At 58.2% G+C, this 25,446-nt stretch overlaps 1 protein-coding gene, 1 long non-coding RNA gene and 1 other non-coding gene across 7 annotated transcripts in view; all 3 read right to left on the reverse strand.

Moving 5' to 3' along the window:
- Positions 1 to 3,510: 3,510 nt before the first annotated feature.
- LOC138998250 (uncharacterized) lies at positions 3,511 to 8,002 on the reverse strand. Of its 3 annotated transcripts, none has more exons than XR_011469111.1 (4): positions 7,739 to 8,002; positions 5,968 to 6,114; positions 4,326 to 4,892; positions 3,511 to 4,240 (listed from the first exon to the last, which is right to left on the reverse strand). It is a non-coding gene; the product is annotated as an uncharacterized lncRNA (long non-coding RNA). The 3 variants fall into 3 exon arrangements; XR_011469113.1 differs by having other exon boundaries at positions 5,855 to 6,114; XR_011469112.1 differs by lacking the exon at positions 7,739 to 8,002 and adding an exon at positions 6,241 to 7,116.
- On the reverse strand, positions 4,512 to 4,625 carry LOC138998707 (small nucleolar RNA SNORA54). The gene has a single exon (XR_011469213.1). It is a non-coding gene; the product is annotated as a small nucleolar RNA SNORA54 (small nucleolar RNA).
- A 2,918-nt stretch (positions 8,003 to 10,920) lies between the features above and the next one.
- The window catches only part of PCSK6 (proprotein convertase subtilisin/kexin type 6), a 52,883-nt gene continuing 38,357 nt past the window's right edge, over positions 10,921 to 25,446 (reverse strand). Inside the window, exons 12-22 of one of the 3 annotated variants that reach the window (XM_070400639.1) lie at positions 24,361 to 24,549; positions 22,592 to 22,728; positions 19,791 to 19,970; positions 19,084 to 19,122; positions 15,811 to 15,913; positions 14,511 to 14,707; positions 13,994 to 14,081; positions 13,439 to 13,542; positions 12,571 to 12,700; positions 12,212 to 12,324; positions 10,921 to 12,123 (exon numbers count right to left, since the gene is read on the reverse strand). In XM_070400639.1, coding sequence (XP_070256740.1) covers positions 12,026 to 12,123; positions 12,212 to 12,324; positions 12,571 to 12,700; positions 13,439 to 13,542; positions 13,994 to 14,081; positions 14,511 to 14,707; positions 15,811 to 15,913; positions 19,084 to 19,122; positions 19,791 to 19,970; positions 22,592 to 22,728; positions 24,361 to 24,549 — 1,378 coding nt within the window. In that variant the 3' untranslated portion in view covers positions 10,921 to 12,025. Of the gene's footprint in view, positions 12,124 to 12,211; positions 12,325 to 12,570; positions 12,701 to 13,438; positions 13,543 to 13,993; positions 14,082 to 14,510; positions 14,708 to 15,810; positions 15,914 to 19,083; positions 19,123 to 19,790; positions 19,971 to 22,591; positions 22,729 to 24,360; positions 24,550 to 25,446 lie in introns of those variants that run through there. The other 2 variants (XM_070400640.1, XM_070400641.1) reach the window with 2 other exon arrangements.

Below are 25,446 nucleotides of genomic sequence, written 5' to 3' on the forward strand. Positions count from 1 at the left end.
TTAAGCACGCGAGTCTTTAAAAGGTTCCAGGAAGAGGACTGGCGAGAAATGAAGACTCAATGCACAGGGTGCCTCTCTCGGGAAGGGGTGCAGCCGGGTCTCTGGCCGCCTGCGAAGGGCCTTCCTGGGACAACGGGCCACGTGTGAACCCGTCAGAGGATTGGACCGGAGAGACGCTCAGCGTGGACTTTCCGATTCTGATGGTTGTGCCCGAGAAGGCCCTTGTTTATAGGAAATCGCCTCTGAAGTATTTGGGAGGGAAAATAAATTCAAATATTTCTGACGTCATAGGGTGTCAAATGGGTAATTTCAGATCGCTCATGAAGAGTTCTCTGTACTGATGACTTTTCTGTAGTTTGCTTTCTGATGCCTAAAAAAAAAATCTTTATGCAATTCCAGAGATGTCCACAAGACGGCGCACTCAACAAAACTGGTTTTACTTGTCATTTTGCTAGCTGGTTTTTTAAAAAAGATTTTGGGTTTTTGTTTTTAGTATGCTACTGATCTCAGAGGGGAAGGAAGAGGGGCAGAGAGAAACACCAATGATGAGAGAGAATCATAGATCAGGTGCCTCATGTACCCCCTCACTGGGGATCGAGACCACAACCCGGGCCTGTGCCCTGATTGGGAATCCTACAGGGCGATCACCTGGTTCATAGGTCGAAGCTCAACCACTGAGCCACACCGGCCGCAGTGCATGCGGTTGTTTTAATGGTCTCCTTTGCAATAACAGCTCAAAAGAACAGAGACAAATAGGACGTTTGCCAGGCACTGGAGAACCCGGGGTCTCCCGGAGGGACTCTGCCATCAAACCCTCACCCTCAGCCTGTGAACCTGCAGCCCCGAGCAGGCTGCCCCCAGGACAGGGTCCTCCCAAGGCACTAATTACTCTGCTTCCTGAGGTGCCTCCTCCTAGGCTTCCTGCCGCTGCCCCATAGACCTGACAGGCCATCCCCAACCGGAGCCCTGCAAGCTGGGCATAGCGCCTGTGATATTTGTTTTTTTTAATATGTACTTTTTATTGATTTCAGAGACGAAGAGAGAGGAATAGAGAACATCCATGGTGAAAATCACTGATCGGCTGTCTCCTGCACCCCCAACCGGGGATGGAGCCCCCAACCCGGCTTCCTATTTTCTCTGTACTGGTAACTTTTCTGTAGCTTTGCTTTGTGATGACTTAAAAAAAAAAAAAAGTTTAAACAAACCACATGCAATTCCAGAGATGTCCACAAGGCGGCGCCCTCACACCACAAAACTGATATCACCAGTTGTACCGGTTAATAATGCGGATTTTTTTCAATAGCTACTAGTAATGAATTAAAACTTCCTGCAAATGCTTTTTTTGGCACGACATTCGACACTTTTAGGCGTTACAATATCTATGATGTTAACACCTTCAGAAAATTTGACATAGGAAGTTTTGAAGCTTGTTGTCAATACACAAAATAGCATACATGTCAAATCGCATATATATCAACACATGTGCACTGGTACTTGCCCTTTCACTTGCTGGGTTTTAAAAAAGGTTTTGTTTCTGTTTTCCTAATATGTTATTGATCTCAGAGGGGAAGGCAGAGGGAGAGAGAGAAAAACACCAGTGAGGAGGGAGAACCGTCAATCGGGTGCCTCCTGCAAGCCCCGTACTGGGGAGGAGCCCACAACACGGGCACGTGCCCTGACTGGGAATCAAACCCCACGACCTCCTGGTTCATAAGTCGAAGCTTAACCACTGAGCCACACCGGCCGGATGGATGGTGTGTAGTTGTTTTAATGGTCTCTTGTGCAAGCAAAGCTCAAAAGAACAGAGACAAAAAGTTGGTTTGCCAGGCACTGCAGGCTCCAGGGCCTCCAGGAGGGACGCTGCTCTCAAACCCTCACCCTCAGCCTGTGAACCAGCAGCCACGGGCAGGCTGCCCCCAGGACAGGGTCCTCCCAAGGCACTCATTTTTCTGACTCTACCCAGGCTTCCTGCCGCTGCCCCATAGACCCGACAGGCCATCCCCAACCGGAGCCCTCCAGGCTGCACACAGATGCCATTTTCTCTTTAAAAAAAAATGTTATGATTTCAGAGAGGAAGAGAGGGACAAACATCCATTATGAGAATCACTGAGGGCTGCCTCCTTCACTCCCAACCCGGGATCGAGCCAGGAATGGAACCCTTGACCTCCCGGTTCATAGGTCAAAGCTCAACCACTGAGCCGCACCGGCCTCGCCACGCCCATGTGTCATCGCTGTGCCCAGGAAAGAAACAGACGGCTTCACTGTGGGCTGTTAACTCTGTTATTAACTTACCGTTAGCACTGCGTTTGCTCTGAGGGCATCTTCCTCGGTGCTATGGGTTCATCCGAGGGGACCCACCAGGTCCCTACGTACATGTGCACCGCTCGGCTTCCAGGCAAAAACAGTCGAAGAGCCAGGCTCCGGATCTCTTGCAGTTCCGAGGTCCTGGGGCGCCCTGGCTACGTCCCCGGTTCTGGTTGCGATCCTGGGGGTTCTCTGGAGTCTGGAGGGGCCCTAATTCTGGACATTTATATCCGCTGGTTAAGCAAAGTGTTAAGCACGCAAGTCTTTAAAAGGTTCCAGGAAGAGGACTGGCGAGAAATGAAGACTCAATGCACAGGGTGCCTCTCCCGGGAAGGGGTGCAGCCGGGTCTCTGGCCGCCTGCGAAGGGCCTTCCTGGGACAACAGGCCACGTGTGAACCCGTCAGAGGATTGGACCGTAGAGACGCTCAGCATGAACTTCCGATTCTGATGGTTGTGCCCGAGAAGGCCCTTGTTTATAGGAAATCGCCTCGGAAGTATTTGGGAGGAAAAAAATTAAAATACTTGGGAGGTGGTAGGGTCTCACATGGGTGATGACAGATCGCTCATGAAGAGAGAGGTCTCTGTCTATACTTGTAACTTGTGTGTAGTTTGCATTGTGATGGCTTAAAAAAAAAAAAGTTTGAACCTCATGCAATTCCAGAGATGTCCACAAGACGGCGCCCTCAAACCAAAAATCTGGTTTTACCAGGTGTACTGGTTAATAATGCGGATTTTTTTCAAGTTACCAGTAATGAATTAAAACGTCCCCTAAATGCTTTTTTTGGCACGACATTTGATATTTTTAGGTGTAAAAATATCTATGATGTTAACACCTTCAGAAAATTTGACATAGGAAGTTTTGAAGCTTGTCAATACAACAAAATAGCAAACATCAAATCGCATATATTTATGTCAATGTATGTATACTGGTATTGCCATTTAGCTTGCTGGGTTTTAAAAAAGGTTTTGTATTTTTTTTAAATATGTTATTGATCTCAGAGAGGAAGGGAGAGGGACAGAGATAGAAACATCAATGATGAGAGAGAACCATCCATTGGCTGCCTCCTGTACACCCCACATTGGGGATGGAGACCCCAACCTGGGCATTGAACCAGAAATTGAACCATGACCTCCACCACTGAGCAGCACCGGCTGGACAGCACCCACGTGTAATCACTGTGCCCAGGAAAGAAACACGCCTTCGCTGTGGGCTGTTAACTCTTTATTAACTTAGGGTTAGCACTGCATTTGCTCTGAGGGTGTCTTTCTTGGTGTCATGGGCACAGCTCCCAGGGACACGTGGGCTGCCATATGGTCCGAGGGGGTAGCTGGACACGATGGAGACGTCCAAGCTCCAGAGAAAGTTTAAGGCAAAGGTTACTCCTGATCCCGGGAGCCGATCTGTGCATTTCCAGGGAAATATTGGGGCTCTCTGTCCACAGGACCCCCTCGGTGAGAACCGGACCAGGCAGCTGATCCACACGCCCACACAGGTTTGGCAGGAGGAGGTCCTGTCGTGCTGTCTGGCTTACAGTCCGGGCGGAGGACAGGGGCTGCTGGGCCCTTTGTCACACGTGGGGACGGCCCGTCCCAGGGGAGGCTGGGGTTGACCTTGGAGATGCTTGAGGCTCAGCGAGAAGGGACGGCGAGGCCACGTGCTTGACACTCCGCTTTGGTCGGAAGATTCGGTAAAAGTGGGGGTTCCCAGGCAGGGCCACAGGGATTCCGATTGGGGTCCCCGGAAGGATGCGGTCGCCGTAAGGACACCACGAGGTTCCCAGGCAGGGCCTGGGGATGTACATTTGGGTCCTGTTCTCACAGGTATGCGGCCGGCGGGTGGACTTCGATGGGCCGCGCCCACGTGCTGGCAGCGGAGCTGAATGAAGAGCCTGCACTCATACAGCCAGTTCGACTCCACCATCTCGCTGGTCTCCGCTGGGGAGAAAAAAGGAGAGCCCAGTCAGATTGGGGGGCCGTGGGGCTCCCTGCCCTGAGGTGCCGGGTCCCAGGCCCTGCTCACCGTTGCTGCAGGTGGGGTTGGCGACGCGTGAGGCCCGCCTCCCAGCTCCGGCAGTTCTCGTGGCACCTGACCAGGAATTGAACCATGACCTCCTGGTTCAGAGGTCGATGCTCTAACCACTGAACCTCACCAGCCAGAGCTGCAATACATATATTTTTCTCCAGCCCTGCCTCCTCCCGCTGCCATGCTTGTGTCCAAGACCTGACACTGAGAGCACCATCAGGCGGCCAGTGGGGCTGCTGTCGCACTGGAATGGAACCCGTTAGCCACAGCATGGCCCACAGGTCACGAACAGTGCTTTGCAGGGTTTGTGTTTAAAGGTGCCCTTTTCTTTTCTTGTCCATAGCGGGGAAAACAGAATTAGAAGGTTTATGAGTTTTAAAACAATATGCATATTTTTAAAATTGTAAACCTTTTCCAGTTCATTCCCATGCAGCATTCCGTTGTCCTCACTGGGTGTTAAGGTCCAGGCCGGGCAGGGGTTACTGTGAAGGACTCACTGTCACAGGGCGTCTCCTACCTCAGGGAGGTCAGCGACTTGAGCGACGCCCGCGGGGCCAGGGCGCCCTGTGGAGGGAGAGCAGACACCCCCTGAGCCGCTGGGAGCGAGGACCATCCTGCCCCGTCCTTCCCGCTCCGGCGCCCGATGCGCTTCCAGGGAACAAGCTGATGAATGCACTGGAGCTTCTGCACCCTCCCATCTCAGACGTAACAGCTTCTCCACCCACAGCAGCGATGGCTTTAAACAGCGCATTAGACACACAGCGAGCTGGCGTGCGGGACTGAAATGGCTCAGGGCCCTGCGCTGTCTGGGAGGGTAGAGGTGACACTGGTCACCTTTCCACTTTGATAAATGTGAGCAGACACTTGGCCATAGGGGGGGACGGGGGGAGGTGGCAGAGGCGGGGAACCGGGGCGTCTGTACTAGTGTCAGCAGCAGAAGTAGGAACTTGGGTAGCACATCTGTGTGCGTCCCTAGGATCTAGGAACAGAGCCAGCTGTTCAATAATTAATCTCTAAGCTGCTCCGGGAAAAACAGAACCAACAGAAAGAGAGACGGAGCGCGCAGGAGTGAGAGGGAGCAATGAGGAGGGAAAACATAAAGGAGAGCGAGACAGACAAGCCCGCTCCAGGAAAAGAAGACAAAGTCAGATCCGCCAGGAAGCACAGCGAATGCAGAGCCGGGTTATCTCCCTGGAGGACAGGTTCCAGGCGGATCTAACCCATCAATGATGGGATGAGCATCCACCTATGAACCAGGAGGTCAGGGTTCATTCCCGGTCAGGGCACCCGCCCTGGCTGTGGGCTCCATCCTCAGTGTGGGGTGAGAAGGAGGCATCCGATCAGTGATTGTCTCATTATTGATGCTTCTACCTCGCTCCCCCTCCCTTCCTCTCTGAAATCAATATAAATCTATTTTTTGGGGTCAGAGTCTTGTGCTGCAGCATTTGAGTGACTAGTTGTGTGCGCCCTGAGATGGAAAAGGTTGGAAACCGCTGGGGGAGCCCGAAGCCAAGCTAGGCTCTCACCTGCATGAGAAAAGCTTCCTCGTTTCTCATCTTAGGAGGAAACGTGGAGGTGGCACTGGCAGCGGGGAGGACGCTCAGCTTGGGCACCAGCCGCTGCCCCGGCAGCCACTCACCAGATCCTGTTGTCGTTCACCAGGAGGGTCTTCAGTGTCCTCAGCAGCGGGAAGCCGTCCAGCTTCCGGATTTCATTGTCAGAAAAGTCAATCGCATCGAACTGGTCTAGGTCGCACCCAGATTCTCGATGACAGGGATCTTATAGCCTGTGAAGCGGAGAGGAAAAAAAATCCACAAGTATTAGTAAAACTAAAAGGTGCTAGAGTACATTAGCAGAATTTCCCAGTAATTTAATTTTTAAAAAAGCTAGCATTCATTCAGAAAGTGTTTACCCAGGCCCGGCCAGTGTCGCTCAGTGGTTGGCATCAGCCCATGACCCAGGAGGTCTTGGGTTCGATTCCAGGTCAGGGCACAGGCCCGGGTTGCGGGCTCCACCCCAGTAGGGGGCATACAGGAGGCAGCTGATCGATGGTTCTCTCTCATCATGGATGTTCCTATCTCTCTCCCCCACACCTCCGCTAAAAATCCACGGGAAAATATCCTGGGGAAGGATTAACAAGATGAGGCCGGGTAGAAGGACCTGGCTTTGTCCGCAAGGAGTCTAAGCCAGAAGCAGAGGCAGCAGCAGCTGCGCTGAGACCCCTTGGTCCCCATGGGAGCTCATCCCCAAGACGGTTGCTCTTCATGGTCTTCCTAAACTATCTTCTGATTTGCTGGACAGACAGCTGCCTGTCCCTCCGATTGCTTTGCTGTTGTTGTTCATTTTCACCCTAGGACACATTTCCATTGGTTCTTAGAGAGAGTGGAAGGGAGGGGAGAGAAGACAGAGAGACACATGGGTCGGTTGCCTCCTGCACACGCCCCGACCAGTCTGGATTGAACCTGCAACGAAGGAAACTGCTCTTGACCTCAAATGACCCCCTGATCCTTCAGTCCTCGGGCCGACACTCTAACCACAGACACCCGGCCTGGATCAGAGCACTTTCCTTTTCATGAAATTCCGTTTCCTCGGGATCATTTCCAGGCTGACTGACCACTGTGCTGCCTGCCCCCGGGACATCTCCGCCATCTCTCAAGTCTGAAGGGGGCGGGCGTTGAGGGTGCTCATTGGGGTGTGGCCATGGCCGGGAGGCGCACTGTAACCTTTCCTGGGGTTGCAGCAGCTCCGGATCGGAACGGTTCAGTGTCGGCGCTGACACGGGGGCTGTTTGATGAGAGACGGTCACCTGATGACGCGTCTGCGTGAAGGGCCCGGGGCCGCTGACGCTGCTGAGGAAGCGCTGGGGTGTGGGCGGGGGGTGGGGATACACGGTCCTTCGCTTCCTCCCTAATGGCCTCCCCCGCCCCGTGTGGCCAGAGCCCCCGCGGGTCTCGGGTTCTATCCCGGACCCGGTCAGGGCGTGTGCGGGAGGCAACAAAGCGATGTGTCTCTCTCACATGCATGTTTCTCTCTCTTTCTCTCCGCCCCCCCCCCCCCCCCCCCCGCTCTCTCTAAAAAGAAGGAAAAGAAAAGGACCAGCGCGCGCCCTACGCTCACTCTGACGCTATCACTTTAACGTGTTTCCGGAGAACCAGCAGCTCGCGCTCGAGCGGATCAGACTGAGAAACGGTCCCACGAGGCCGAACCGAACGCAGGCCCACGGATACGGGCCGGGCAGCGATCCGAGTCCCCGTGCCCCGAGCCGGCCGTGCACGGAGCCTCCGGGATGGTCCTTCCGCCCCGCCCGCCAGATTCGGGCCGGGGCGGCCCAGGCGCAGCCCGCCCACTGCGGGGCCCACACGGCCGGCCAACGGGTCCGGCGCCAGCCCCCGGCCTCTCCCCGGACTCACCCCGCAGGTCCAGCTCGCGGTGCCGCACGGCGTTGGTGTACTGCGCCGCCTGCTCGATCAGCTCCGCCGTCAGCTTCACCATCCTGCCGCCTCCCTGCTCCCGCTCCGCGGCGCCCGGGCTCCCGCCAGACAGTCCTCCCGGCGTGGCTCAGGCCCGTTACCAGACACACTTCCCTTTGTGACCCGCGCTGGCCGGCAAAACGACCACTACACGGCGTGCCCGCGCCCGCAAACGACCACTTCCGAGCGACCCGAACTCCTTCTGACACACTTCCGGACTAGCCCCGGCCCACCTATAGACTCACCTCCCGGCATGCCCCGCGTAGATGACAGACACACCTCCGGCATGCCCCGGGTGGACGTCGACACACTTCCCGGCGTGCCCCGCGACTGACGCAGACGCACTTCCCGGCATGCCCCTTTTGACGCCAGACACACTTCCCGGCATGCCCCGGGGGTGGACGTCGACACACTTCCCGTCGTGCCCTGCGACTGACGCAAGACACACTTCCCGGCATGCCCCGGGGCAACGTCGCCACACTTCCCGGCATGCCCCGCTCGCCGCTAGCCTCGCTTCCCGGCGTGCACCGCGCCGACGTCGACACACTTCCGGTGTCCTCGCGCCAAACGCCAGGTACACATCCCAGCGTGCCTTGCGCCCTCCAACAGGCAGCGTTAATTGATCCGGCCGACATACTATACGCGCGCGCCGCTCGGCGCCCAGGCCGAAATAATCGAAGAGCCGTGCACCCGATCTCTTGCGGTTCCGAGGTCCTGGGGCCCCCGGGCTACTTCCCCGGTTCTGGCTGCGATCCTGGGGGTCTCTGGAGTCTGGAGGGGCCCTGATTCTAGACTTTTGTATCCGCTGGTTAAGCAAAGTGTTAAGCACTCGAGTCTTTAAAAGGTTCCAGGAAGAGGACTGGCGAGAAATGAAGACTCAATGCACAGGGTGCCTCTCCCGGGATGGGGGTTCAGCGGGGTCTCTGGCGCCTGCGAAGGGCCTTCCTGGGACAACGGGCCACGTGAACCCGTCAGAGGATTGGACCGTAGAGACGCTCAGCATGAACTTCCTGATTCTGATGGTTGTGCCGGAGAAGGCCCTTGTTTATAGGAAATCGCCTCTGAAGTATTTGGGAGGAAAATAAATTTAAAATACTTGGGAGGTGGTAGGGTGTCACATGGGTGATGTCAGATCGCTCAGGAAGAGTTCTCTGTGCCAGTAACTTTTCTGAAATTTGCATTGTGATGACTTAAAAATAAGTTTAAACCTCATGCAATTCCAGAGATGTCCACAAGGCGGCGCCCTCATAATGAGAGTTTTCTGTACTGGTAACTTCTGTAGCTTGCATTGTGATGACTTTAAACAAACCCGCTGCAATTCCAGACATGTCCACAAGGCGGCGCGCTCAGCCCACAAAACTGGTTTTGCTTACCATTGTGCTAGCTGGGTTTTAAAAAAGGTTTTGTGGGGTTTTTTTCTTGTTATTGATCTCAGAGGGGAAGGAGGAGGGTCAGAGTGAAACACTAATTTTGAGAGAGAATCATAGATCAGCTGCCTCATGCACACCCCACACCCGAGATGGAGCCCCCAACCGGGGCATGTACCTGACTGGGATTCCAACCACGGGACCTCCTGGTTCATAGGTCGACACACAACCACTGAACCACACTGGCCAGAGGGTATTCTGTTGTTTTAATGGTCTCCTCTGCAATCAAAGCTCAAAAGAACAGAGACAAATAGGACGTTTGCCAGGCACTCGAGACTCTGGGACGGCCTCTGCTCTCGAACCCTCACCCTCAGCCTGTGAACCTGCAGCCACAGGCAGGCTGCCCCCAGGACAGGGTCCCCCAAGGCACTAATTTCTCTGCCTCCTGAGGTGCCTCCTCTAGGTTTCCTGCTGCTGCTCCACGGACCTGACAGGCCATCCCCAACCAGAGTCCTGCAAGCTGGACTCAGCTGGCACTGTTTTGTTCCTTTCAAAAAAAAAAAATATATATATATATATATATATTATTGATTTCAGAGAGGAAGGGAGAGGGATAAACATCCACGATGAGAATCACTGATCAGCTGCCTCCTGTACCCCCGACCCGGAATCCAACTAGGAATCGGACCCTTGACCTCCCGGTTCATAGGTCAAAGCTCAACCACTGAGCCACACCGGCCGGGCAGCACCCACGTGTCATCGCTGTGCCCAGGAAAGAAACAGACGCCTTCGCTGTGGGCTGTTAACTGTTAATAACTTCGGTTTAGCGCTGCATTTGCTCTGAGGGCGTCTTTCTCGGTGTCATGGGTTCGATCCACCCCGGCAGCGGGGGGGCAGGGCGGGGCGGCCACTGCCATACGCGCCAACCGATCTCTTGTGGTTCAGAGGTCCTGGGGCGCCCAGGCTACGTTCCTGATTCTGGTTGTATACTTGGGGGGGTCTCTGGAGTCTGGAGGGACCCTGATTCTAGAAATCGCCTAAGTATTTGGGAAGAAAAAAAATTAAAATGTTTGGGCGGTGGTAGGGTGTCACATGGGTGATGTCAGATCGCTCAGGAAGAGAGTTCTCTGTACCAGTAACTTGTCTGTACTTTGCATTGTGATGGCTTAAAAAAAAGTTTAAACCTCGTGCAATTCCAGAGATGTCCACAAGGCGGCGCCCTCACACCACAAAACTGGTTTTACCAGTTGTACCGGTTAATAATGCGGATTTTTTTCACTCGTTACTAGTAATGAATTAAAACTTCCCGCAAATGCTCTTTTAGGCACGAAATTCGACATTTTTAGGCCTAAAAATATCTATGATGCTAACACCTTCAGAAAATTTGACCTAGGAAGTTTTGAAGCTTGTCAATACAACAAATTAGCATACATGTCAAATTGCATACATATCAACACATGTGCACTGGTACTTGTCATTCGCTTGCTGGGTTTTAAAAAAGGTTTTGTATTTTTGTTTTTTAAAATATGTTATTGACCTCAGAGGGGGAGGGAGAGGGGCAGAGAGAGAAACATCAGTGATGAGAGTCATCGATGGGCTGCCTCCTGCACCCCAACACCCAAGGCCTGTGCCCTGACTGGGAATGGAACCCCATGACCTCCTGGTTCACAGGTCGAAGCTCAACCACTGAGCCACACCGGCCGGGCCGCACCCACGAGTCATCGCTGTGCCCAGGAAAGAAACAGACGCCTTCGCTGTGGGCTGTTAACTCTTTATTAACTTAGGGTTAGCACTGCGTTTGCTCTGAGGGCGTCTTCCTCCTGCGTGGGCCCCCCCCGCCCCCCAGCTCCCAGGGACACGTGGGCTCCCTGATGGTCTGAGGGGGGAGCCGGACACAACGGAGACGCACAAGCTCGAGAGAAAGTTTAAGGCAAAGGTTACTCCCATCCCGGGAGCCCATCGGTGCATTTCCAGGGAAATATCGGGGCTCCCTGTCCACAGGACCCCCTCGGGAAGAACCGGAACAGGCAGCTGACGACACGCCCGCCCGACACAGGTTTGGCAGCAGGAGCTCCCGCCGCGCCCTCCGGCTCAGTCCGGGCGGAGGGGCGTGGAGGACCCGGCCCCCGAGGCCATTCCACGTGGGGGACGCACTGCCCAGGGCCGGGCTCACAGCGGTGGCGGCAGGATGGCCAGGCCCGGGGTCAGGCACCTGCTGGCTGGCCCCGTGGGCAGGCTCCCGGGGACCCTGCTCGGAAGACTCTGGGGGGGGGAGGGGGTGGCGGCGGGCACTGGGGCCGGGGGGACCCCGAGTCCCGGGACGGGCAGCCCCTTCCCCTCAGGGCCGTGGGCTCTGACTTTCTGGGGCGTCGCGGCCATTTCAACAGCCACGGCCGATGCGGAAACAGACCCCCCACCGGCCCCAGGGCCCAGCGTTCATGCCCCCAAACGGGCCTCCACGGCGGCCGGTGAGGTTGACCTTGGAGATGCTCAGGGTTGGCCTTGGAGATGCTCCAAGCCCGGCGAGAAGTGACGGGGAGGCCACGTGCGTGCCGTTCGCTTTGGTCTGAAGATTCAGTAAACGTGGGGGGTCCCAGGCAGGGCCCGGGGTGCCCCTCGGGGTCCCCAGAGGGAGGCGGCCGGCGGGCGGAGTTGGAGGGGACGTCGCCACAGGGACACCCCTGGGGGCCGCCACCCTCCAGGCTGGGCGCGCACAGCGGCCGCCGCAGGCCCTGGCCCCGCGGGAGGTGAAGCTGTCAGAGGCGGGCGCTGCCCCGGAAACGGGCTCTGGCCCTCAGTCTGCAGGCGGGCGGGCGGACGGGCGGACGGTCGGATGGACGGGGGCGGCCTGGCCCTGCCCCTACCCGGCCCGGAGGCATGTGCGGCAGCAGAACTGAATGAAGAGCTTGCTCTCACACAGCCGTTGGGACTTCACCATCTCGCAGAAGGTCTCGTCCGCTGGGGGGAGAGGAGGGGGGGGGCCCGGTCAGACTCGGGGGGCCTGGGGGTCCCTGCCCCGCGGTGCCCCGTCCCAGGCCCCGCTCACCGTTGCTGCAGGTGTGGTTGGCGACGCACGAGGCCCCCAGCTGCGTGAGGCCCGCTTTGCAGCGGCTGCAGTTCCGGCTGGAGCCCTCGCAGCTCAGGCAGTTCTCGTCGCACCTGCCGGGGGACACGGAGGGGACAGGGGTTCCCGCGGCTGGAGAGGGTACCGGCCCGGCCGCTCCAGGAGGTCCCGGATGCAGTCCCGGTCGGGGCACACGCCCGGGGTGCGGGCTCAGTCCCCAGTGTGGGCCGTGCAGGAGGCAGCCCATCCATGATTCTCTCATCCTGGATGTCCCTCTCTCTCCCTCTCCCGCCCTCTCTGTAATCAATAAAAATAAATAAAGACGACGGACAGGCACGTACCTCCGGCAGACGCGGTGCGGCAGGCCGGGCATGGCCTCGGGGTAGTAGCCCTCGCCGCAGGCGGGCACACACTTCCAGTCCTGGAAATGGAGGCTGGGGGCGCAGTGGATGCATTCCTCCCTGCTGGGGCCTGGGGGGGGGGGGAGACGGGGGAGAAGGAGCGACATCAGGGACAGCCCCCCACCTCCCGCCCGGCCGGCTGCCGCCTGAGAGCCGGGGTCCTGGCCCAGCCAGGTTCCCAGGTGCCCACCCTGTGCCCACCCCGCGCCGGGCCCTCCCCATCCCCACCCACTAGGGGGCAGCACACACCCATTTCACAGATGGACACATGGAGGCCTGAGCCAAGCTCAGCACAGCTCCCCACAGTCGGGGGGCCCCCCCCAAAAAAAGAAAAAGGGGAGAAAAAATAAAAAAAGGAACAAAAACCAAACAAAATATATATATATTTTTTAAAAAGATAAAGGAAATAAAAAACGAACAAAAGTTCATGGGCCCTGGTTCCAAATGCTTCCTTTCCCAGCAGGCCCTGCTCCTGCGAGAGATCCGCCCCCGTCTGGCTCCGCCTACATGAAGAAGGGCTGGACCCCAATCGAACCCTGACCTCCTGGTTCATAGGGTGGCGCTCTAACCACCGAGCCACACCGGCCGGGTCCCACAACCTTTGCATCTTCCCCAGTTCCAGCTTCACGCCTATACACTGTAGCCCGCGCCCCCCATCTTGGTATTTGATGCCACAAACCTCACAGCCGCCCGCGAGGTCCTAGGGCTTCCTCAGGTCCCAGAGAGGGGAGCCGCCCACCCACCGGGGAACCCGGGTCCCAGGACTGGGGGCCCCACGACCCCGGCGCCCGGCCGGCCAGGCACTCACCCACGCAGGTCTTGCAGGTGGGGTGGCACTGCCCGCAGCGGACCAGCTCCGAGTCGAAGTAGGTGCCCGGCTCGCAGTCGGGAATGCAGCTGCCCCGGGCGAGGCTGTCGGTGGGAAAAGAAAAGGCAGTTAAAAAACCATTGCGCATTTACTGATTTCGTAAAGGAAGAGAGAGGGAGAGAGAGAGAGAAGCATCCATGATAAGAGAGAACCATGGATCGGCTGCCTCCTGCACGCCCCCTACTGGGGACCAAGCCCGCAACCCGGGCCTGTGCCCTGACCGGGATTCGAACTCGGGACCTCCTGGTTCACAGGTCGATGCTGAACCCCTGAGCCACGCCGGCCGGGCCCCAGTAAGATATTTTTAGAGGAGACGTGTGTGCAGCTGAGAGAAGAGGGAAGACCAGAGTGTGATGTGGACAGACTAGACCTTTACCCTGCAGAGGTAGCTTTCAGTAAAAACCGGCAAAGACACGGCAACTCAAGCATAAACACGAAAAGGAAAAGAAAAGCAGGAACAGGTGGCCGAGCGGAGGGGGGGAGAAGGGGTCCCACCTGAACCCCTCCTTGCAGACGGTGCATTTCTCGGGGTCGTCGACACACTTCTTACAGCTGGGGTGGCACTTGAGGCATTTTCTCTGGCCTGGAGAAAAGGAGACGGGGGGGGGGGGGGGGGGGGGGGAATGGACGCGATCCAATCCGGGCCAGCGAGCCCGGCCGGCGTGGGAAGTTCTCCCCAGAGAGGGGACCCCGCCCAGCCCAGTGAGGCGGCCGACTCCTCATTTCTATGCCCGGTGCAGCCACATGCACTTTTTTTTTTTCTTAATTTATTCTTTTATTTTTAAATATATTTTTATTGATTTCAGAGAGGAAGAGAGAGGGAGAGAGAGAGAAACATCCATGAGGAGAGAGAATCATGGATCGGCCGCCTCCTGCACGCCCCCTACTGGATGGGGATGGAGCCTGCAACCCGGGCACGTGCCCTGACGGGGAATCGAGCCGGGACCTCCTGGTTCATACTAGTAGGTCGGCGCCCTAACCACTGAGCAACACCGGCCGGGGCCGCACTCACTGTCGGACGCGTAGAACCCGGCGGGGCAGGGGTTCACGCAGGTGCTCGCCTCCTGGTGGTGGAAGAAGCCGCGGCGGCAGGACAGGCACTGGGTGGGGCTCCGGCCCGAGCAGGTCTCGCAGCCCCTGTGGCAGCGGCGGCAGCGTCTGGCGGCCGCGTCCCCGAAGTAGCCCAGGGGGCACTCGCTCACGCACTTCCTGTCGGAGCCAGAGCAGAGAGCACCTCCTCCCTCAGGCACGCCCGCGCTCTCCACCCGCAGCCCAAGTCCCACGGCCGAGGCCCGGCCCAGGAAGGGCCCGAGCGGCAGGGCCCGAGCTGCCCCCCCCCAAACCCCCAGCCCCCCAGGAAACGAAGGCCCCGGGGGAGAAGGTTAAACCGTTCATGCCCGTTGTCCTTTCTGTTCTTCTAAATAATACATTTGTATTGATCTCAGAGAGGAAGGGAGAGGGAGAGAGAGAGAGAAACCTCAATGGGGAGAGAGAATCATGGACCGGCTGCCTCCTGCACGCCCCCTACTGGATGGGGATGGAGCCTGCAACCCGGGCATGTCCCTGAGCGGGAATCAAACCGGGACCTCCCGGTTCATAGGTCGATGCTCAACCACTGAGCCACACTGTCCAGGCATCACCAGGATTCTTTTTTCTTTTTAAACTAGTGGCCCGGTGCACAAAATTCGTGCACTCGGGGGCGGGGGTGTCCTCCAGCCTGGCCTGTGCCCTGTCACAGTGCGGGAGCCCCTCGATCCATCGCCCCAGAGAGGTAGGGTGGGGGCCCGTGGACCCCAGCACAGGTGCGTGGAGAAGCCGCCGTGCGCCGCCCCCGTCCCAGATGCTGGAAGTCCCCGCCCACCTGCGCCTGCTGCACACACGCAGCCTGCTGATTGGTTGTTATGCGTGAGGGCGTCCCGACCAATTTGCATATTACCTTATTATTAGTATAGATTTTTTTTTTCCCTTATACATTTTCTTTTTCACTTGAATTTTTAAGTAGGGTGCCGGGTGTGTGTGTGTGTGGAGGGGCTGAGAACACAGCTCAAAACAGACCCCCTTTGCCCTGACCGGTGTGCTCAGTGGTTAGAGCGCCGGTCCAAGCACCGAAGGGCCTCAGGTTTGATTCCCGGTCCCGGTCGGGGCGCAGTTGGGAGGCAACCAATCGATGTGTCTCTCTCTCCCCCCTTCCCTCCCACTCACTCTAAAAATCAATGGAAAAATACCCTCAGGGGAGGATGAACAAAACACAGCAAAGCCCGTTCCCGTGGGTGGTGCGTGGGTTCCCCACGCGGACGGGCCCCCGCCCTCACCTGCCGGTCTTGGCGTTGCCCAGGCTGAAGTGCACGCAGCTGAGGCACTGATCGGCCCCGGGGCCGTCGCAGCCCTTGTCCCCGCACTCCGGGTGGCACAGGCCTGCAAGAGACAAGCCCGGCCTTTCACCCACGCACACCCCGGCTCCGTCCGCGCCGTCCCCCAGGAGCGCGGTGGGCCTGCGGGGCTGGGCTGTGAGGGGCACAAAGAGAACGTTGGGGACCAGCTGTCACTATAAGGATCATGAATCACGCTCTGTGACCCGTGGCTGTGCTGTTCTGATTAAAAAGGCACCTTCTGACCTGGCTGGGAGCTGCACGCGGCCCTGGAGCTCCCCTGGAAACGCAGCCCGTCCTCCCCACTGGGAGCTGCCTGTGATCATGGAAGGATGAACAGCTTTACTGCAGAAACCAGAGCGCCAGCCCTCTGAGGACCCCCAGCCTTTGCACACCCCACAGGCCTTTGCAGACCCCCAGCCTTTGCACACCCACAGGCCTTTGCAGACCCCCAGCCTTTGCACACCCACAGGCCTTTGCAAACCCCCAGCCTTTGCATACCCACAGGCCTTTGCAAACCTCCAGCCTTTGCACACCCACAGGCCTTTGCAAACCCCCAGCCTTTGCATACCCACAGGCCTTTGCAAACCCCCAGCCTTTGCACACCCACAGGCCTTTGCAAATCTCCAACCCGCTCACCTGTAAACTGCCCATTTGGCATCACCCTTTGGCCGACTTCCCATGCAATCTTTGTCCTTCTGCCCACTACCAGCAGCTGGCTTATGGGGGGAGGGAGGGGCAGAGCAGGTGTTTGTGGGTGCCCTGCTGCTCCCCCACGCTGCCGGCAGGACTGGAATCAACGCTCACGTAGGATTCCACCCTGTCTCTGCTGAACGGGCTCAGGGAGTGACCGGCAGCCCGGACCCCATGTTGTCCGGCTTGTCGGATCCGTCTCACCCTCCCTCAGGCTGGCGGGGGCATGTCCCCACGTGGCCTCTCCCCGGGACCTCGGGGCCGCAGTGTGCCCACGCCCACCCTGAGCTGCGCCTCCTGCTCTAGAAGAGCCCGGGGTTACCCCATCTGCCCAGGGAGGGCCCGGCCCGTTCTGAGGGCGTTTGGCGTCTTTAGGAAGAAAAGGGAAACACGCCTGGTGTCAGGTCTGGTTCTGGGAGGTGGTGGGAGCCCGGCCGGCAGCACAGGGACAGGAGCACAGGGACGGAGGGGAGGACAAAGGCCCATTCTCCCCGCACAATGGGGCTTTGCTGGCGCACAAAGCCCGCCCCTCCCCTCCCCACGGGGCCTCGGACCTCTCCGCGGGTTGGATGTTGTTGGCGTTTCCAACGTGTGCATTGGGGGTCCCCTTTCTAGGGTACGAACCCCTGTCTAAGGGGTGTTTGTCCCCGGGGACGCTCACAGCACAGGACACAGCCACCCTCCCCGACCTGCCTCCCTCCCTCCACTCCCCCTGACCCTCCCTCCCCTAACGCCAGGCTATTTGCTATTTGCGATGTCGAGGTCCATGCCCATCTGATCTGACTCCTGTACACTCTAGTCCAGCCATTCCGGGGAGGAAATCCTCAGAAACCCAGCTCCTCGCACTGTTTTGGCTGAAAACACACTACACTTGGCCACCCGGCTGCCCCCTTCCCAGCCCGTGGCCCAGACCTGGCCCTGGGGACCACCCGGCCTCGCTCAGCGGTGACTTCCCCGGAGCCCAGGCCGGTCTTGCTCGATGAAGTTAACCATGTCCTCAATCATGCCGATGTCCTCCGCCTCCTCCTCCCCCTCGTTTGTTTTTAAAAATATATTGTTAATGATTTTCAGAGAGGAAGGGAGAGGGAGAGGGAGAGAGAAACATCCGTGATGAGAGAGAATCGTGGATCGGCCACCTCCTGCACGCCCCACCCTGGGGATCGAGCCTGAAACCTGGGCACGTGCCCTGAGCGGGAATCGAACCGTGACCTCCTGGTTCATAGGTCGATGCTCAACCACTGAGCCACACCGGCCGGGCCCCTCTCCCTCTTCCTCCTCCACGCCCCTCCCCGTTGCCCTCCACACCAGGAAACCCTCCCTGGCTCTTGTCACCGCTACTGGCCCACCTGTCCCCCTGGCCCGAGAACTCGGGGACTTCTGAGCCTCCGAAACACGCCCTCACCCCACAGACCCCCACCCCCCACCCCCGTTCTATCCATCTAGACTCGGGCTGCGGACCAGTCTTATATGGGGAGATTCCCAGGTGGTAGAAGGTTAGTCGGTAGCAGATTTTATGGGGAAAACAAAGCGTTCATTTATGAATTATGACTGAATCTGATTTATAAATCACAGGGGGGAACGGCCGATCAGCCCATCCATCATTCAACGTCCGTGTTAAAGGAAATTTAAAGGGAATCGCCCATCATTTATGCTCGCGATGCACTGGGGGTGGGGAGGCTCCATGGTGTCACCGCCCGGCCCCCCGACCCCCGAAGCGATGACATAACTCAGAGCATCAAGGGTGTCGGAGGGCGCCCTCCGCGCATCTCGCAGCCGGAGGACTGAGCGCAGGAAACTATGCCCAACCAGAAACTCGGTTTCTCGCCAATCGCTGTGGGACGGTTCGGGGGAAGGAACGGCTTGCCGCGTAGCCTGCTGATCCTAGGGGCAGGGTCTGAGGCCCTCGCCCTGCGGCTGGGGAGCGGGCTGAGCCGGAGGGGCCGCCTGGCAACGAATGACATAGCTGGGCCCGGCCGGCGTGGCTCCGTGGCTGAGCGTCAACCTGTGAACCAGGAGGTCACGCATCGATTCCCGGTCAGGGCACAGGCCCGGGTTGCGGGCTCCATCCCCACTGGGGGGCGTGCAGGAGGCAGCCGATGGATGTTTCTCTCTCTCTCTTTCTCTCTCTCTCTCCCTTCTTCTCTAAAAACTCAATTTAAAAACCTTTGGGAAGGAATCCTTACAATGAAGCATCTGTACTTTCTGGGCGACGCCGCAGCCGCTTTGTTGGCCTGGAAACCCAATCGCGGGTCTTTCTGGCAGCCCCTGAGGCCGGTCCACGTCTCTGCCTGGCTGTGCCCGTTGGACCGCACCCGCCTGGGCCCCCGAGGACCCGGGTCCTGGCCACGTCCTGGCCACGGGGACGGAGGGTGGGTGGGTTTGAGAGGACCGGGCCGTGAGATGGGAGCCCGGGCGGAGGCCCCCGCACACGGGGCGGGTCCGGTTCTGGTTGGGCATAGCGAGGACCTCGATTTCCCGGCCTGGGGACGAGGGGACATACTTACGAGCCGGACGCATACTTACTGGTCTGAGAAACGCTAGGAGGGCCCTGGGAGGACCGAGCTGTGTGAGTGCAAATCAGCAGCGTTACTGCGGCTCCCGGACGCGGAACAGCCCCCGTCCTGACCCCCCTGTCAGCCAGGAGCAGCCCCACGATTTTTAAATTTTTTTTATATATAGTTTTAAAATTGATTTCAGAGAAGAAGGGAAAGGGAGAGAGAAACATCAATGATGAGAGAGAACCATGGATCGGCCGCCTCCTGCACGCCCCCTACAGGGGATCGAGCCCGAAACCCAGGTATGTGCCCTGATCGGGAATCGAACCCTGACCTCCTGGTTCATGAGTTGATGCTCAACCACTGAGCCACACCAGCCGGGCCAGCCCCACGATTCCAGAGTGGAAAACCAGCCCCATCTGGTGTGGCTCAGTGGATAGAGCACCGGCCTGCAGACCAAAGGGTCCCGGGTTCGATTCCGGTCCAGGGCACGTACCTCGGTGGCAGGCTCCTCCCCGGCCCGGGCGCTGCCCTGGTCGGGGCGCGTGCAGGAGGCAACCCCTCGAGGTGTCTCTCTCACGTCGATGTTTCTCTCCGTCTCTCCCTCTCTCTCTCACTCTCCCTGAAAGTCAATGGGAAGATATCCTCGGGGGAAAATTCACAAAACCAGGGAAAACCAGGGGAAAACCAGTCCTCGCAAGAGGCAGGCCGTGCCCCTGGATTCAGGCGCATTACCTGTGTAGTCCTCCTCGTCCTCCGGGCCCTCGGCCGGGGCGGGCGGCCGGGCGGCCTTGGGCGGCTCCAGCGCGGGCGTGGACAGCTCCAGCATGCGGGCGCGGGCCTGGTGCGAGCTGAAGGTGTGGTAGGGGTGCTCGGCCGTGCCGTACAGGACGAGGCTCCACTCCTTCAATTTCCCTGCAAGGCACCCAGCCCCCGCGTCAGGAGCCCTCCCACGGCACCCTCTCCCGCTGGGCCGGCCGTGGAGGGCGTAGGTCTGTGAGTTCTGAAAAAAACCCCACTCCTGAGCTAATGCTTCTTAGGATACAGCCTCCCAAAGGGTGGTTTTAAAGGTATGTTTATGACTGATTTCAGAGACGATGGGAGAGGGAGAGAGAGGGACAGAGAGAAACATCAGTGAGGAGAGAGAACCATGGACCGGCTGCCTCCTGCACGCCGCCTACTGGGCATCGAGCCCGCAACCCGGGCGTGTGCCCTTGACCGGGACTCGAACCCGGGACCTCCTGGTTCCTTGGTCGACACTCAACCACTGAGCCACGCCGGCCGGGCTGTGCCTTCCATTTGTGAGAGAGGAAGGGGGAGGGAGAGAAAGGCCCAGAAAAAAATCACGGAATCTGTTTCAGGCTTACGCCCCGGCGGGCGCTCCTCCCCGCCGAGGTGCCGTGAACCCGTTACCGAGTTTACCGCCGAGGGTCGGGCGGAAGGGATAAAAATGGCTCCGTCTACTTATAAAAACATAACAACATACAAGCACGCTTTCAAAGAGCAGGTTTCACGGCCCGGGCACTGCGTGTCATAGAGCCGTTCTACGACAGACTGTATACACACACACACACACAGAAATGCCAATCTCTACCCCATGCATTTAACACACAGTTAAAAACACACAGGCAGCCCCGGCCGGTGTGGCTCAGTGGATAGAGCGTCAGCCTGCGGACTGAAGGGTCCCGGGTTCGATTCCCCATCAGGGCACATGCCCGGGTTGTGGGCTCGATCCCCAGTAGGGGGCATGCAGGAGGCAGCCGATCCATGATTCTCTCTCATCATGGATGTTTCTCTCTCCCACTCCCTTTCTCTCTGAAATCAATAAAAAAATATTTAAAAAATAAAATAAAAAGAAGGGAGGCAGAGTCCGATGGATGGAAACGCTGCGGAGTCCTGAGTCACACGAGGTGACGCGTGGAGTCTGCGGACGGACAGCCGAGCGCGTGCAGACGGGGACCCTCACCGAGCTGTTCCGGGGGGTCGGGGGGATGGGGGGAGCGGGGGTGAGGCCCGTCTCCCAGAAACGGGAGTGTTGGGGCCGAACCTGGGAGCCGGCACAGAAGGCACGGGCTCTACAGGTGCCTTTCTCTCCGGCCGCCAGCATGGGGTCGCGGGGGCCATCGACCCGGGATTGTGAAACCTCAGCGTTTCCTGGGAAGTGACACCGGTCAATGTCGCCGGCGACAGGACTCGGACGGCCAGGCTCTTAGGGGGAAAGAAACGTGCGGAGGAGCCACAGGAGGCAGTCGAGAAAGTATGGGACTTTCGATGATGGAAAAGTCACCCGGGAGAGGCTCATTTCTCCTTTTTTTTTTTAACCCTCATCCGAGGATGTTTTTTGCATTGAGTGTTAGAGAGAGCGGGAGGGAGAGGGAGAGACAGAGAGAAATCTGATGGGAGAGAAACACGTCGATCGCTTGCCTCCCGCACGAGCCCTGACCAGGGCCGGGAACTGCAACCCGGGCATGTGCCCTCGAATGGAATCGAACCCGGGACCCCTCGGTCCGCAGGCCGACGCTCTATCCACTGAGCCAGACCGGCCAGGGCAGGCTATTCAGTTTTTTTTTTTAAAAAAGGTTTTAAAACGAGGGACATAAACTGAGGTCAACGTGCCAGAGGTGGTATTACTGCAGCTCGCATATCACTCAGCCGCCTTAATTGCTTCATAAACCCCAGGTCTTATCTGAGATTTGGAAACATTTTGCTCAGCACGCCACTGGCACGGAGCTGGCTTTTTTGTTTGTTTGAAATCGAACAGTAAGAGATTGAATAAGTAAAATAGAGAACAGAACGTGCAGAGGGATGGCCTGGAGCCATCGGAACTGAGTTTGCTTAAAAAATGAAAACAATTAAGTTGTAGAGATTCGAGGGGGAGCCCGGCCGGTGTGGCTCAGTGGTTGAGCATCGACCTAGGAACCAGGAGGTCAGGGTTCGAGTCCCGGTCAGGGCACATGCCCGGGTTGGGGCTCCCTCCCCACTGTGGGGCGTGCAGGAGGCAGCCGGTCCATGATTCTCTCTCATCAATGATGCTTCTATTTCTCTCTCTCTCCCTTCCTCTCTGACATCAGTAAAAACATATATTTATCTTTTTTAAACTTTTTAAATGGACGTATTTATTCTTTTAACCCTCACCTGAGGATACTTTTCCATTGATCTTTTAGGGAGAGTGGAAGCGAGAGGGAAAGACAGAGAGAACCATGGATCTGAGAGAGACACATCGATGGGCTGCCTCCTGCTCGCACCGTGACCAGGGCCCGGGCCGGGGAGGAGCCTGCAACCGAGGTACGTGCCCTGGTCCAGGGAATCGAACCCGGGACCCTTCCGTCCGCAGGCCGACGCTCTATCCACTGAGCCACACCGGCCAGGGCCATAAAAAAATATTTTGACAAAATGATGGAAACTGTGAAGTGTGTGCCATGTGCCTTTTTACCTTCATTTAAAAAAAATGGAAAGGGCTAGAGACACCGTGGGGAAAGCCAAGCGCGAGCCGCGACGGGGCGGCCGCACGGGGAGAGGAACGCCGCGCCTCTGACCTTGCCTCCCCGGGTTGCGGACCTGCGACGGCATGTCCTGGATCTCCAGCGTCCACTCCCCCTCGGCCTTCTCTCCCCAGCTGTGCACCGTCATGAACTCCCAGTTGGAAAACCCTTCGTTGGAGTGGTCCAGCAGCCTGCGAGGGGAGACGGTGGTCAGGACACGGGGGGCAGGGGCACCGGGAAGGGGTGGAGGGGTGGGGGAGGGGGGGCCAGGGCAGCAGGTCTGAGGGCAGCCCTCGTCGTCGGAGGGGAAGGGGCAGGGAAGACCCTGACTGCTTTCCCACCCTTGATTTTATTTTATTTTTATTTTTAAAATATTTTTATTGATTTCAGAGAGGAAAAGAGAGGGAGAGAGAGAGGTACATCCATGAGGAGAGAGAATCATGGATCGGCTGCCTCCTGCACGCCCCCTACTGGGGATCGAGCCTGCAACCCGGGCCTGTGCCCTGACCGGGAATCGAACTCGGGACCCTTCAGTCCACAGGCGCTCTATCCACTGAGCCACACCAGCCAGGACTAAAAATACATATTTTTTAAAACACGTTTTCTACGACGTAAGATTCGATTCTCGGTTGGAGGGGGTGCAGGGGGGATTTCTCCGAACATCCCCTGTAGGAAGGTGCTTCTCCGGGGAGCCTTCTTGGCCTGGCAAAGAGGGCAGGGGGCACCCCCTCTTCCTTCTAAGAAGCGGCAAAGGGCGGACTGGGTTCCCCACGTGATGCCGGGCAGAGTCCAAGGCCCGGGCACAGAACAGACGGCCTTTGAAGGGCCGTGGGAGTCAGGGGTGCAAACTCACCCTCCGGGAAAGGGAACACCCGGCAGGCAGAGCGCGCTGCCGACTGGGGCGAGATGTGGGGCCCAGGCCAAGGCCACAGAGCCGACAATCACACGATCTGCCTTGGGGGCCGTGGGGGGGGGGGGGGGGGCTGCCAACGCTCAGGGCTCACACGGCTGCCAAGTGGCCTCAAGCGGGTGGACAGCAGCGCCTCGCACAGGGGGGGTGGTGCACCAGGGCACCCCAGGACCCGCCCTCTAAGAATCCGGGGGCTGAAACGCTAGGGCCCTGGAAGGTTCTCGAAGGTCAGGCAGGCGACGAGAGCCGGACGGAAGGGCAGCCAGGAGCCTGTGCCAGGAATCGCGCCCGGCATTGCCGTCTATCAGGGGTGGGGGGGCCTTTCTTCTGCCAAGGGCCATCGGGATATTAATAACATCATCACTCGCGGGCCACACACAATCACCCACTTAAACATTAGCCTGCTCGCCCGGCCGGTGTGGCTCAGTGGGTTGAGCATCGTCCCAGGCAACCAGGAGGTCAGGGTTCGATTCCCGGTCAGGGCACATGCCCGGGTTGCAGGCTTGATCCCCAATAGGAGGCGTGCAGGAGGCAGCCGATCCATGATTCCCTCTCCTCATTGGTTTTCCTCTCTCTCTCCCCCTCTCCCTTCCTCTTTGAAATCAATAAAATATATATATATACAGTTTTTAAAAGATGAATAATTTTCTTTAAAAAAACCCCAGCACATTTCCTGAGCTGAGGACCAGAGAGAGAAGAAGGGGGAGAGAGAGACGGAGGGAAACATCAATGATGAGAGAGAGTCATGGATCGGCTGCCTGGTTGCCTGGGGAAGCAGCCCGGGTGCCAGTGCGAGAGTCCAGGCTGCGAGGATGCCCACGTGGTTCCCTGAAGGCCATGGACACCCGCCCCCTGCCCCCTGCCCCCTGCCCCCTGCCCCCTGCCCGGCCGCGCAAGGCCAAGCTGGCCTCACCTCTTTGCCAGCAGCTGGGACTTGGTCCCCGAGGGGGAGATGAGGTGGATCTGCAGGTCGCCGCGGCGCGGGTGGGAGATGGAGATGCGGACCACCACGTGCTCCAGGAAGCCCACCCGCTGGTCCGAGTGGTCGGCGCAGGCCGTGGTCAGGGCCGTGGTCCGCAGCGTCTGCACCACGGGGATGCTCCTTGGGGGGGGGGGGGGGGGGGAAGGTCACCCACGAGGGCGGTGAGTGCCAGGTGTGGCCTCGGGGGTCCCGCCCACTGCGGGGGGAGAGCAGCTTCGCCCTCCCGTCCGGGACACTCTCAGATGTCCCTCCTGGAGGGAGACCTCCGGCCCAGAAGACGGTTGTCCTTCTGGGAGTTGCTTAGAGAGGTTGAAGGAACGGCTTCCTGCCCTGGCCTGGGTGGCTCAGTCGGCTGGTGCTTCGTCCCGGGCACCGAAGGGTCATGGGTTCGAGTCCCGGTCAGGGCACATGCCCGGGTTGCAGGTTTGATCCCCAGTTGGGAGGCAACTGATTCATGTTTCTCTCTCTCTCTCTCTCTTTTCTCCTCTCTCTAAAATGGAAATGTAGGTGAGAATTAAAAAAAAAGAAAGGATCCTGGCCAGTGTGGTTCAGTGGTTGAGCACCGACCTATGAGCCAGGAGGTCACGGTTCGATTCCCGGTCAGGGCACAGGCCCGGGTTGCGGGCTCGATCCCCAGTGCGGGGCGTGCGGGAGGCAGCCGATCCATGATTCCCTCTCCTCATGGATGTTTCTGTCTCTCCCTCTCCCTTCCTCTCTGAAATCAATACCAATATATTTAAAAATAGATTAAGAAAGAAGGGTCCTCAGGCTGCCCAGCCGCCCGTGGACACACCCCCAAGGCCGGGCGGGCGCCGGGCCTGTTGTGGGGAACGCTGTTCCCGTGAGGCCGACCTTCCTCTCGGGGGGAGGGAGGCGTGAAGCCAAGGGCGAGTGTCTCCCAGGAATTACATCGCTCGGCTCCGTGGGGCCTGAGTCATAAGAAACCCTCAGACACGGTCACAAACAGCGACGTCATCCCCCCGAGACGGTAAACACGCGAACACATGACGTGTGTGC

Source organism: Myotis yumanensis, unplaced genomic scaffold (assembly GCF_028538775.1).
Source record: "Myotis yumanensis isolate MYYU_CA2020_CCGP unplaced genomic scaffold, mMyoYum1.0.hap1 SCAF_20, whole genome shotgun sequence".
Classification (NCBI taxonomy): Eukaryota; Metazoa; Chordata; class Mammalia; order Chiroptera; family Vespertilionidae; genus Myotis; species Myotis yumanensis.